At 33.8% G+C, this 13,997-nt stretch overlaps 1 protein-coding gene across 2 annotated transcripts in view; it reads right to left on the bottom strand.

Moving 5' to 3' along the window:
* Window positions 1–2,663: 2,663 nt before the first annotated feature.
* The window catches only part of fz (frizzled class receptor), a 320,654-nt gene continuing 309,320 nt past the window's right edge, over window positions 2,664–13,997 (bottom strand). For both annotated transcript variants that reach the window (XM_073981433.1, XM_073981432.1), the window contains exon 6: window positions 2,664–10,252. In XM_073981433.1, coding sequence (XP_073837534.1) covers window positions 9,723–10,252 — 530 coding nt within the window. In that variant the 3' untranslated portion in view covers window positions 2,664–9,722. The remainder of the gene's footprint in view (window positions 10,253–13,997) is intronic.

The following is a 13,997-nucleotide window of genomic DNA, read 5'->3' as shown; positions in this document are numbered from 1 at the left end:
TGCATTTGTCAGGCCTTTATCTCAGAAACGAATAGGAATTTGACCTTGCTGTCTTTAGCAATATTGTAGCCCTAAACTAGAACTAGAACTTATCTTTTGAAAAAACCACATAAGAAAAACTCCATCTCGGCTAAACTATTGGCAGTTGAACCAAGTAATATTTTGCAAAAATCTTCCATATTAAGTTCTCAACAATTCTTTAGAACATTCTGAAACTCTAAAATGCTTACCTCATGTTGTTTCAGCTGTATTTTGCATAATATCTTTTACAACACGTGTTTCAAACACAGTTCACACCAACAGTTTATTCTCCCATTTCGGATTTCACTCATTATTGACATTTTTATTAATTCGTCGTTGAAAAATGTACTGAAAACAACGGCATAGAGGCATTTTACAACAATCTCACGTTCAGAAGAATTGTGTATTACATTCCACGGAATATTTCCTCAAAAGAAAATATTCAGAAAAAATTAACGGGTTTGGAGATACGGTGCGAAATGTATAAAAAATGTGGAATTTTTGCATATATTTTGATAAATGTAGTTTTTCGAGTTCATTATTTCCCCACATATTTTATTCTTGTCCTTATCTACAAATTTGCTTCAGAGGTCAGAAGAAGGTTCGCATTTGTTTCAGAGATATAGCCCCGAATTTCTTTAAAAACTCAATATTTAACCATGTTTAGATGGGGCCATAAAATCCGAGCTGGATCTGACACAACAAAACCCAACTAGGGTTTCTTGTCGTTTGGGTACTTTCAAAAAATCTTCAGTTCGAATTGTTTGCACAATATCACCGTAAAAATGTTGCACAGTGTAATATATCTCAGTCGAAGGTCTCACTAGCGCTGCTTCAACATGGCGACTTCGTTTCAAGAAATTCGTTAGTGTGACCAAGGACTCAGCAAATATTTTTTTTTCCGATGACATATCACTGTGTGTAGTTTTTTAGTTATTTTCTCAGCAAGGAATTTTAGAAAATTTATTATCTCATATATCACACCTATAACACTTAATTCCGTGAAAAAATTCTTCTATGAGAATTTCCTAAAGATAGCGGAACTCCTAAAGAGATTTTTCCATAGAAATCCTACTCATTCTGTCCACAAAATATCTCTCTTGATGTTTTTTATCCAAAGAGAATTCTGTCTAGAGATTACCACTTTATAACAGATAAGTAGAGGAAGATCTCCAAAAAAAAAAGACCTTCTAAAGAAGTTTTCTGTAGATAGAAGGCCTAAAAAAGAGATTTATTGTAGATATCTGTAAATAGAAGATCATTCTGGTTTTCTGCCAACGGAAAACTCTTCATGAGGTCTCCTATCTCTAGATGATACATTTAAGAGGGCTCCTATTTATAAAAGAAGTCTTTTTAAGAGGCCCTATATCCACAAAATACCTCCTTTTAGTCTGTTTTTCTTTATGACGCCTTTATGACGTCTTTAGACCTCTTTATGCAATATTGTATCTACAGAATAGCTTTTTAGGTGATCTTCTGTCTACAAAATAAATTCACTAAAATCCTATTTTAAATGCCTTTTATCCATAAGAGACCTATTTAGTAGATCTACCTTTTAGTAGGGCTTCGATTTACAAAAAACCTTTTTGTGAGGCCTCATGTCTAATGTAAACCTTTTGTATCTACAGAAGATCTCTCCAACAGGTCTTCTATATACAGAACACTTCTGAAGAAGATTTTCTCCATTGAAAGGTCTTCTTTCACAGGCAGCAATTTTCTACAAATAATTCTTCTAAAGAGTCAAAAATTCACACTTTATAACTCATGTCTTGTAAAGATAGAAAATCATCATACTTTACATAGCCATAAAGTTTTCTGGAGTTATTTGCACTTTTAGTGTTGCACAGTGTTATTAGCGCAGTAGAAATGATGAAACTTTTTTGGAACACCTCTAGAATAGAACCTCACCAGTAGACCACCAGGGAAGACAAGCCATTCGACAGTCGATACGTCTGAAGAGCTGCTTAACCAACAGCGAAACCAGGTAACGTAATTTGGTGACTGTGTGGGTTCGAGTCGATGGCTTTCCTTTTTCACTTGCAAAAAATTTCCGATCATCGAACTTAACTCTAAACGAGAAAATTAATAAAAATAATGCTGTAGTATTTTACTCTTTCTCTGGAAAAAATCAACAACTTTCCCTTACTTTTTTGTAAAACAAAATTCTTTTTTCAATATTATTTTAGCAAAAGTTTTTTTATATATAAAAAATATATTTGTTTTCAACTTGAAAATTGTTAATGGGCACATATAAAGCTTTTACAAACTTAAAAATATAAATTCTATATTATAAAAAAAAAACCTATTTTAAATTAGTATAAAAATTATTATATATTAACAAAATTAGTTTTTTTCTTTTTCGTTGCATTCTATTTATAAAGTTAAGTGGTAAGCACTAATTTATCGAGGACTCAATTTGAGAACAAAAAATACATACATCTTAAACAATATTTATCTTAAAGCTAAACTATTTACACAATCGTAGGCTAACGCTAAAATTAATAATAATTATTATAATTTAAAGTTTGTTGACTCACATTTTCGCTGCAGGCAAAGCGTTAATTTTTTCAGAACAAAACTGGGAGATAGAAAATTTATTTGAAAGTTTATCTTAGTTTCGGATTGGAAACATTTTTGGTTGATTTTTGGAATAGAAATGAACTCGTTGAACTTCGCTCTCTCTCTCTCAAACGATTCCAACTTCGGTTATGTTGTTCAGTGAAGCCCATATAGTTTCAGAAGAAAAATGGTGATTTTTTAAAACATTTGTGGGAATCTTCTATAAACAATAGACTTGCTAAAAGTTGTTTTCTGTCGCCAGAAGATCTCAAAAGTACTTATTTTGCTGATAGAGATCATTCTTAAAGGGATTTTCTTTATAGAAGGCCTCCAAAATGGGGTTTCGTCAGATAGAAGACATCTTACACAGAAAAAAAATCGGCGATAAAAAAATTATCATATTGACGAAATTCGATAAAATTTTTTGATAAAATAAAATTTTAATATTGACTAAAATAGTTATCGATTTTTTTTATATTGAACTGATAAAATTTTTCAAATATTGACATATCAAGCAAAATGTGGAATATTTTGATAAATATTTTTGTCAATAGGTGAAATATTTTATCATTTTTACTTTGAGATCAAATAATTTTATTGATTTTGTCAATATGACAATTTTTTTCATTGCCGGAAAATCGATAAAATTTTGATTGAATCTTTGAACTTTATTATCAATTAGGTAAAATTTTTTTCTGTGTAAAGGCGTTTTGCGAGTGTAGAAGACCATTCCACAGAAAGAAAACCTTTTAAATAAAAATCGTACTAAAGGGGGTTTTTATGGGAACAAGATCTGAAGAAGAGATCTTCTGTAGATAGGAGACCTCTATAGATAGAAGATCTCCTAAAAAATTATCCTACATAAAGAAGATCTTCTAAAACGTGCTCCATAGATAGAAGGCCGCCTCCTAAAGACGTTTTCTGGGGGAAAGTCGATGTCTATCTAAAAAGAGAACACCTTCTGAAAGGGTTTCTCAAAGAGAGAATATCTCATAACGGTTTTTTTCTTTTACATAAAGAAGACCACATAAAAGGGTTTTATGTACAGAGATGGTCTCCCAAAAGAGATATTCTGTACATAGAGGTCCTCCTAAATGGGTTTTCTATGGGAAAAAATATATCAAATAGCGTGTTTTGTAGATAGAAAACCGCTTAAAGACGTATTCTGCAGTTGGAAAGCTCATTTTTCCTTAGATAGAAGACATGCTAAAGGCTTTCTCCGAGAGTAGAAGACCATTCCACAGAAAGAAAACCTTTAAATAAAAATCATACGAAAGGGGGTTTTTATGGGAACAAGGTCTGAGGAAGAGGTTTTCTGTAGATAGGAGACCTCTATAGATAGAAGATCTCCTAAAAAATTTACCCTACATAAAGAAGATTTTTTAAAACGTGCTCCATAGATAAAAGGCCCCCTAGAGACGTTTTCTGGGGAAAATCGATATCTATCTAAAGAGAGAACACCTTCTGAAAGGGTTCCTCAAAGAGAGAATATCTCATAACGGTTTTTTTCTTTTACATAAAGAAGACCACATAAAAAGGTTTTATGTATAAATATGGTCTCTTAAAAGAGGTATTCTGTAGATAGAGGTCCTCTTAAAGGAATTTGCTATGGAAAAAATACATCAAATAACCTCTTAAGGACGTATTCTGCAGTTGGAAAGTTCCGTAAAAGGTTATCTTACAGGAAGAATACTTAGTATATAGTTTTTTTTTTCGTGAACAGAAGACAATTCTCGTCTTTCACAGAAGCAAGACATTCTATAGGCGCACGGTGCTCTTGAAGCAATCTTCAATGGAAGGTGCTTACACCTGGGAAGTTTTTGCTTATTCGCCGGAGCGCTTTTTAAATAAATCGCGAATCATTTCGGCATTTTTAGGGATTTTTTAGGTTTTCACGATTTTGCTTGGAAACCGCAAGTCCTATCGAAATAGGACAAAAGAAACTGTTGTAGCTATGAAAATTTTCTACAAGATAGACATTTATGACAGTTTCGTAGATTTTACTGTTATTGAGATATAGAAGTTCAAATTGGGACAATGCATTGACTATATCCTTCCATTTAAAGTTGCTTCAAGAGCACCGTGAGGGTCGTCTTCTTTGGAAGGCCTCCTTACGAGAACTCCTTTAAATAGAATGCCTTCTAAAGGTGATAGATGATCACGGCAAAGAATTTTCGAGAATTTTTTCCAAAATATATAACAGCAAAGAATTTTCTACAAAATGTTGTCGCTGATATATCACACGAAAGAATTTTGTAGATATTTTATTAGATGAATTTTCTCGGTGATTTATGACAGCGGTGAATGTTTTTAGAACTTTTTTCGGTGGTATATCACAGAAAAGAATATTCTAAAAATATTTCGCTGGTACATCCTGTGATATATCACCGAAAAAAATTCCAGAAAATTATTCGCGGCTATATGTAAGCCAAAAAAAAAAAAACGAACGAAAATTCTGAAAAATTCTCCACTGTGATAATATATCAGGAAAAGAAAAATCTAAAAAATTCTTTGTTGTGATATATCACCAAAAAAAGAAAAAAAAAAAACTATATCAAAGGAATATTTTCGAAAAAAAATCTACAAAATTCTTTCCTGTGATATATCACCGTAACAAATTCTAGAAAATTATTAAGCCAAAAATAAAAAAAATAGAAAATCCTCCGCTGTGAAATACCAGAGAAATATTTTCAGAAAATTCTTCACCTTTATATTTCACCGTCATATTTCGTTGGTATATCACAGAAAAGAATTTCGAGAAATATTTCGCTGGTACATCCTGTGATATATCACCGACACAAATTCTAGAAAATTATTCGTGGTTGTATGTAAGCAAAAAAAAAAAAAAAAAATTCTCCACTGTGTTAATATATCAGCGAAAGAAAAATCTATAAAATTCTTTGCTCATTCACCAAAAAAGAAAAAAAATATATCAAAGGAATATTTTCGAAAAAAAATTCTACAAAATTCTTTCCTATGATATATCACCGAAACAAATTCTAGAAAATTATTGAGCCAAAAATAAAAAGAAAAAAAAATAGAAAATCCTCCGCTGTGATATACCAGAGAAATATTTTCAGAAAATTCTTCATCGTGATATATCACCGCAAAAAGTATTAAAATATGTGGTGGATTGTTTTACAATTTTATTTTTTCGCGAATCGACTGAAGAGTTTTCAATTTTTTTTTGTTCATATATCTTAAAATATTTTGAAACTTTTTCCGTGATATATCATGGTGAAGAATTTTCTGAAAATATTTCGCTGGTATATCACAGCGGAGAATTTTTGAATTTTTTTGGCTTATATATAACCGCGAAGATTTTTCTAGAATTTGTTTCGGTGATATATCACAGGAAAGAATTTTGTAGAAATTTTTTTCGAAAAATTTCCTTTGATATAGCACAGGGGCTGATGAAAAAATTTTTTAGTTTTTTTTGTGATATATCACAGCAAAGAATTTTTTAGATTTTTCTTTCGCTGATATATTATCACAGCGGAGAATTTTTCTGAATTTTCGTTCGGTGATACAGATATATCACAGCATGTTATATCATGGGAGAAAATTTTCTACAATTATTGTTCAGTGTTATATAACAGCAAAGAATTTTCTAGACACATTTTTCGATGATATACCACAGTGTAGAATTTAATATTATTAGGTGAGGCTGACATCACGAGAAATAAATTTGTTGAAATTTATTCGCTTCACTGAGATGAATTCGCTGATGTATCACAATGGAGGATTTTTCTAGAAAATTTTTTTTGGGCATATGTATCCCAGCGAACAATTTTTTATATATTTTTTTAGTGATATATCACAGGGAAGATTTGTTTTCGGTGATGTATCACAAGACAGAAAATAATGTTTTAGTTAGAATATTTTTTTTTAGGATTTATCGCTGGTATATCACTGCAGAGAATATTCTAGAATTTCTTCCTGTGATAATGATTTTCATTGATATATCACAGCGGGGAATTTTGATTTCTGTGATTTATCACAAAAAAAAAATTTCTATTTTTTTTTCGGCGCGAAAGAATTGTCAATGAAATTTTTTCGGCAGAGTAGAATTTTCTAGAACTTATTTCGTTATTCGCGGAAAATGTCTTTAATAGACCTTCTATCTGTACGATAACCCTTTAGTAGGTCTTCTATGTACTGATGATATAGATTATTTTTTGAGGATTTATCGCTGGTATATCACTGCAGAGAATATTCAAGAATTTCTTTCTGTGATATATAACAGTTAAAAATTTTGTGGCTAAAGAAGAATTTTCCATTTTTTTTTTTCGTTGATATATCACAGCGGGGAATTTTGATTTCAGTGATTTATCACAAAAGAATTTTCTATTTTTTTCGGCACGAAAGAATTGTCGAGCAAATTTTTTTCGGCAATATGTCACGAGAGAATAGAACTTTTTTAGTTATTCGAGGAAAATATCTTTAATAGACCTTTTCTTTGCTACAGAAGATACCTGAAGCAGGATTTCTATCTAGGGTTGCCCCCTTATGAAGCCTTCAAGTTATATAATATCCCTTTAGGGGGTCTTCTAACTACGGAGAACGCCTTTAAACGTACTTCTAATAATAAAAGTCCCCTTTAGGAATTCTTCTAATCATAAAAGGATGGAATCCTCTAATTAAGACCTTTTTTTTAGATCTTCTATCTACGGAAAACGCCTTTAGGAAAATTTCATACAACAGAAGACTCCTTTTGTAGGCCTTCTTTCTATGGAAAACTTCTTTAGAAGGTATACTTACTATATAACACCTTTTTGGGGGGTTTAAAAATACAGAATACAGCTAGTCTTCTATCAGTAAAAGACCCATTTAGCTCTTTCGTTCCATAGAAGACTGACTCCATATGGATACATTCTATCGGAAAAATACACCACAAGGACACATTCTATCATAGAATACACCTTCAGAGGGTCCATATTTAGAAATCCTTTTTATAGAAGACCCCTTTAGAAGGTCTTTCATTGATTAGACAGAAAACGTTTTAACTTTCCTAAACATAGAAGACTTTCTGCATGGGTCTTCTGAAGTTGAAGTAAGCACAAAAGGGTCTTCTCAGGATAAAAGACCTCCCCAAATTGAGGTTTCTGATACATGTAGGAAACGCCTTTAAGATGTATTATTTTTTTAGAAGACTCCAAAGGCAAGTTTTCGTCTATATAGCGTCACTGTTAGGTTCTTCTTTTAGGGGGCCTTCAGTATACATAGAAGATTTGCTAAAGGAATAAATATAATTCCTCTATAAATGGGTCTTCTATTATACAACCTTTAAAAAAGTATCTTCTGTATTTAGGACACAATTTTGATATCTGTACAATAACCCTTTAGTAGGTCTTCTAAGTACAGATGATCCCTTTTTGATGTCCTGAAGGAGGTATTTGGTAGACAGAAAGTCCCTGCAGGATACCTCTTAAAAAGGCCTTGTATCAACAAAATCAAAATCCCCCTTGTGGAGTACGTCTAATTGTAGGAGACCATTTTGGAAGGTCATGTGTTACTATAAGGCTACTATAGATGGTATTTTGTCCGCAGCTAACCTCGTTTGGATTTTTATTTCCCAAAAATTAACTTTCGGAGGTCTTCTTTGTACACATATGTACATATATTTTATATCTATGGCATCATTATCGTCTTCATCAAAAACATCTAACGATGTTTTTTTTCAAAATTTTTCAGAAGGTCTTCCGTACATAATTCGCCCATTTCTGAATCTTCTAATTAAACGAGTCCACATTAGAAAGTCTTCCTAGTCAATATATATTTCATAGCCATGGGTTGATTGTAATTCTTACCAAAAATATCTCATGAAGTTTTTCCTAATGATATGAATGCATTTAAACCTACTGAATATACCTCGACTTGGTAGGCCATTGTATGTCCAATGATGTTCTGAAATCAACGCTTGCCTTTTTTAATTAACAAAACTAATTACAAGGTATTTTGATTGTTAAATATTTTATGTAATTTTTTGTTTGTTTTTATAACATCTTAAATTTACAAACATACGATTAAAAACTTTGGCTGCACTCATAGAAAACTTAAATATATTTTTTAAAACAAAATGAAATAATGATTCAAAAAAATTATTACAAGAAATAAATTTAAAGAATGAAATTATAAATTCAATAGTAAATAGATATGGGGTAGTATTAGTAGTATTAATAAAATAATTTTATACGCAATGAGGCCTGCAAATTAAAATTACTAATCCGCGACCATGGCAACTGATGTGAAAAATTGTGGGAAATGGAGCTAGGCGAATTGCATAAAGCGTAAAAGGGGTTTACAGAAATATTTTCAATGTGTGTCAAGGCAAAATTCAGGCCTTACTCTTCGCTATTTTTTAAAAGATGATCTTGGTAAAAGATTTAAATAAAATTATAAAATATTCTTTTGTCGCATAAAATTGATTTTTATTTGTTCAAATATAAAATACTGAACACAACTTTCTCCTCTTTATTATCGATTAATTTTAAAACTCGATACTACCGGACGTATGAATAATAAATGCAACAAAACTCGCCATAATCCATACGCCACATTGTATTTTCTATTAATATTACTAATACGCTCCCACATATCTCAATTCATAAAAGCTTAATTTGTAAAGCAAAATGCTTTAAAATTTCAAGATATTAAATTAAAAATGATAATTAAAAAACCAATTGTTTGGATTTCGAAATGTGTTTCTTGTGTGCAAATATTTGTATTTACTATTGTGTTGAAATATTATGAGATTTGGTTTAATTCTTTTTGCCAACAGAGAAGGAAATTGCAAAATAAAAAATCATCTTCAGTATTTTCCAACCTCCTTCCCTTGGCCATTAAATCTTGAGTATATTGTGGTGTTTCTCACACCACATTTGGTACTACTCGCGTTACTTAATTTCTAAAAAAATGGTCAAACAGAAAAAAACAGTTGCTATTCTATAGATTTGAGCACTCAATTGCTTTGTGGTTTTGTATGTCGTTTGTCTAAATATACTTTTTTGTTTTCTTATACTCTGTGAAAAAATATTTTACAAATTATTACAAAAACAAAAATACAAATTTTCTTTTTTAACATAAACTTAATTAAATTATACCTTATCGCTTAACATACATTATAAATCTTTCTCGATTTTTTACACATACGCCTGACCCCTTGTCCTTGTCTCCTTCCCCTGCAGCTTCTCCACAAAGTTACGCCAACTCACCACCGTCTTACTTGAATACAGCCAAACACTTGAGGTAACACCAACCAACATTGAACACAAATATTTTACCATATAAATTTGAAAGATGGGCCGGGACTCCGAACCATCTGGCCTTGGTAGGGGACAGGGTATTGAAAATGGCCGGCATATATCACGATGCCATTGTACCATCCATTCATCGAAGTAGTAGTATTCATAGAATAGGCAACCCAAATAGCCAAGGGCGGGGAGGATAAAGAGCCCGGAGAAGAAACCAATACGCATCATCAGACGTTCAAGTTTGTCGGTACGTTTGCCATCTGTTTTCATTACGGTACGTATGCGGAAGAGGGAGATAAAGCCGGCGAGTAGGAATAGGGCTCCTATTGATAGGTAAATGCAGAGAGGTAATATCAGGAATACACCCAAGGAGTGGGTATCCAATTGTCCAACAAAACAAACACCGGATAAAATGTCACCTGGAAAGAAAGGAGAAAAAAAACAGTCTGATTAGTAAACAGATTCAGATTTGGTAGGGAAACTACATAAAGGAATCAAAAATATGTCCTAAAATAAAAAATACTAAATACAAAGATAGATGTAAAAGTTTTTATATCGGAAGAAACCCCCTTTTTACAGTTCTTATATCTACAGTATATCCCTCTATCTAAAAAAATGAAGGCCTAGCAGGCCTTCTGAAGGTGTCGCTATAGATAAAAGGCCTCATAATCGCGTCTTCTACAGATAGAAGACCTTCTAAAAGCATTTTCTATACACGGAATACATTAGAAGGGGACCTAACTACACAAGGTCCACTTCTAATGTCTTTCATGTCTGAGCAAACAGGGGTAAATGTAAAAAATGACTATTAAAACGCGACAAAATCGATTAGTTGTCAATGAGAGCCGTAGCTAAAATTTTCTGACCGACATTTTTGCATAACATTTCGAAGCTGAAAAACGTCATCTTGTGGTACTTTTATAGCGGCTATTAAGATAAAGGACGAAAAGGACATGGAAGGAAGCGAGTTAGAAGGTCGAAATGCTCTACGAAAATAATCCTCATTCGATTCGACTTTCGACATTCGATCAGACATGTCATCTCAAAAATAAGCTAAAGCAACAGTGAACAAAGATATAATGCTAATTCCTGATGGCTGACAGGGTCTCCAGCAAAAATTTCATCACGCCATAACGCGGAAGTTCGACTCACGGCGGCTCAGTCCTTCAGGGTTCTTATTATACTCACCAAGGGCTTTCATCTCCAAAAAGGAATTATCTCTGCCCCAAAATTTGCGTTCACAGTGTAATTAGATGACCTCCTGAAAAAGGTCTTCTATGACGTCTTTTTTAGATGTCAAAATACCCCCTTAAGGAATCTTTTCTATATAGAAGACCTCTTAAAGGAATCTTCTATAGTTAGATGACCTCCTAAAGGGCCTTTCTATGGTTATAAGACCTCCGAAAGGGGTATCCTATAGCGACAAGACCACATTTGGGGATCTTCTATAGCAAGAAGACATCCTGAATGAGTGTTTTCGGCACAGAGAACTACAAAAAAAAATGTTATGATCTCTGCTAGGCGTAAATAAAACCCTTAAGACGTCTCCTGTTATCATCTGAGGCCTTCTGTAGACAACAGAAAAACTCTTAAGGTGTCTGTTGACAACAGAAGGCTTTTTGTATTCTTCTGAAGACATCTTGTGTCTTCTGTTGATAACAGAAGGACTCTTCACGTTTTCTGTAGACAACTTATATAACTGATGGCCTCTTGAGGTCTCCTGTAGGCAAAAGAAGGCCTCTGGAAGTTCTCCTCTTAATGTATTCCTTAGCGGTTTTCTGTAGAATGGTAGACAACTGCTTGAGGTCTCTATTTTAAGGTCATCTGCAGACAGCAGAAGATTTCTTGTGCTCTTCTGCAGACCACAAAAGGTATTCTATGTTATCTGTAGACAACAGAAGGCTTCCAAAGGTCTTCTGTTGGGAGCAGAAAGTCTCTAAAGCACTCCTGTAGACAGCAGGCTGTCCCTTGCCGTCTTTCATAAAGACCAGAAGCCCTCTTGTAGCCTTATGTAGACAACGGAATTCCTTTTGAGTTTTTCTGCAGACAACAGATGGCTTCTAGAGGTTCTTTATAGACAATAGAAAACATCTTTAGTTCTCGTGCAGGAAGACCTTTAAGATCTTCTGGAGACAACAGGAGGCCGCTCGAGATCTTTTGTAGACAATAAAAGTTATTTTGAGTTCTTTTGTAGACAACAGAAGGCTTCCAGAGGCCTTTTATAGACAAAAAGGCATTCTTTCCTGTGGTATCTCTTGAAGACTTCTGAAGACAACAAAAGCTTCTTCCTGTCTTTTGAGATCGTCTGTAGGCAACAAAAGACGTCCGGAGATCATCTGGAGGCAACAGAAGATCTATTAAAATAAACAACAGAAGGTCTCTTAAGGATTTTAGGTTTTCTGTAGATAACAGAAGACATTTTAATGTCTTCTGGAGACAACATGAGGCCTCTCGAGGTCTTCTGTAGACAACAAAAGTCATTTCGAGTTCTTCTGTAGACAACAGAAGACTTCCAGAGGCCTTTTATATACAACAAAAGGCCTTGTTTCCTGTGGGATCTCTTGAGGACTTCTGAAGACAACAAAAGATCTCTTGAGGTCTTATCTAGACAACAAAAGCCTCTTCCTGTCTTTTGAGGTCTTCTGTAGACAATAAAAGGCGTCTTGAGATCTTCTGCAGGCAACAGAAGACCTATTAAAATAAACAACAGAAGGTCTTTTGGGTTTTCTATAGGCAACAAAAGACCCCTTAAGGTCTTCTGGAGACAACATGAGGCCTTTCGAGGTCTTCTGTAGGCAACAAAAGTCATTTCGAGTTCTTCTGTAGACAACAGAAGGCTTCCAGAGGCCTTTTATAGACAACAAAAGGCCTTGTTTCCTGTGGGAGCTCTTGAGGTCTTCTGGAGAAAACAGATAACCTCTTGAAGTCTTCTCTAGGCAACGGAAGGCCTCATCTTGAGGTCTTCTATAGAAAACTGATGTTTTTTTGAGTCTTTTGTGGTCTTCCATAGACAACAGAAGCCCATCTGTAGTCGCCTATAGATTACAAAAGATCTCTTGAAGTCTTCTGTAGTCAACAGAAAGAACCTTGAGGTATTGTGTAGGCATCATAAGGCTTTTTGAGGTAATTTAGAGAATATAATGCTGAGAACTGAGTGCCTATTGAGGTGTTCTGTAGATAACTGAAACCATTTGCGGTCTTATGTACATAGATAACTGAAGGCTTCCTGGGGTCTTCTGTAGATGATGTCTGCTTTAAACAACAGAAGGTTCCGTGAGGTGTCCTGTAGACAAATAAAGGCTTCTGGAGGTCTTTTGTAGACCAAGGTAGACTTCTTCAGGTCAACTGCAAGCAGTTGAAGACTTCTAGAGGTTTTCTGTAGACAACAGAAGGTTTTTGGAGGTCTTCGGTAGACAACAGAAGGTTCTTACGGTCGTCTGTAGAATTAGAAGGCCTCTAAAGGTCCTCCATAGACAACTTAATGTCTTTAGATGTATTCTATAGACATCCGAAGAACTTCTGTAGATAACAGAAGGCATCTAAAAGACTTAGACAACTGAAATCCTCTAGATGTCTTCTGTAGACAACGGAAAGCGTCTTGGGATCTCCTGTAGGGAACAAAAGACCTCTTGAGATCATCTTTAGATGATCTTCTGGAGAGAACAGAAGGCCCCTAAACATCTCTTGCAGACTACAGAAGACCTCTTCAGCCCCCCTGTTCCATAACTTTCTAACAACTTAACTCATTGTTTATATTACAACAATTTCATTTGTTCGTTTTGTAGTTGTTACAAAAACCAAAGAAATTTTGACGACTTTCCAATCAATAAAGGTTACAGAATAGGCCTTATTGAAAACGGAAGACTTTTTCATATCTGCTCTAGACAACTGAAGACTTCTTGAGGTTTTCTGTAGGCTACAGAAAGTCCTTTGAGGAGTTCTGTAAACAACAGATAACTTCGTGACGTATTTTATAGAAAACAGAACAACTTTCGACGTCTCCTATAGGCAACAGAGGGCATATTTAGGTCTGCTATAGATAACAGAAGGAATCTTGAAGTCTTCTGTATACAACAATTGGTCTCTTGACGTTTTTCTATGGGGATAGAAAACCTCTTGACATCTTTATGCAACGGAGAACCCCTTAAGGTGTTTTTATACCCT

This window comes from Musca autumnalis, unplaced genomic scaffold (genome assembly GCF_047663935.1).
Source record: "Musca autumnalis isolate F117 unplaced genomic scaffold, ASM4766393v1 scaffold_4, whole genome shotgun sequence".
NCBI classification, from domain to species: domain Eukaryota; kingdom Metazoa; phylum Arthropoda; class Insecta; order Diptera; family Muscidae; genus Musca; species Musca autumnalis.
This window is presented reverse-complemented; position numbering and strand designations above follow the sequence as displayed.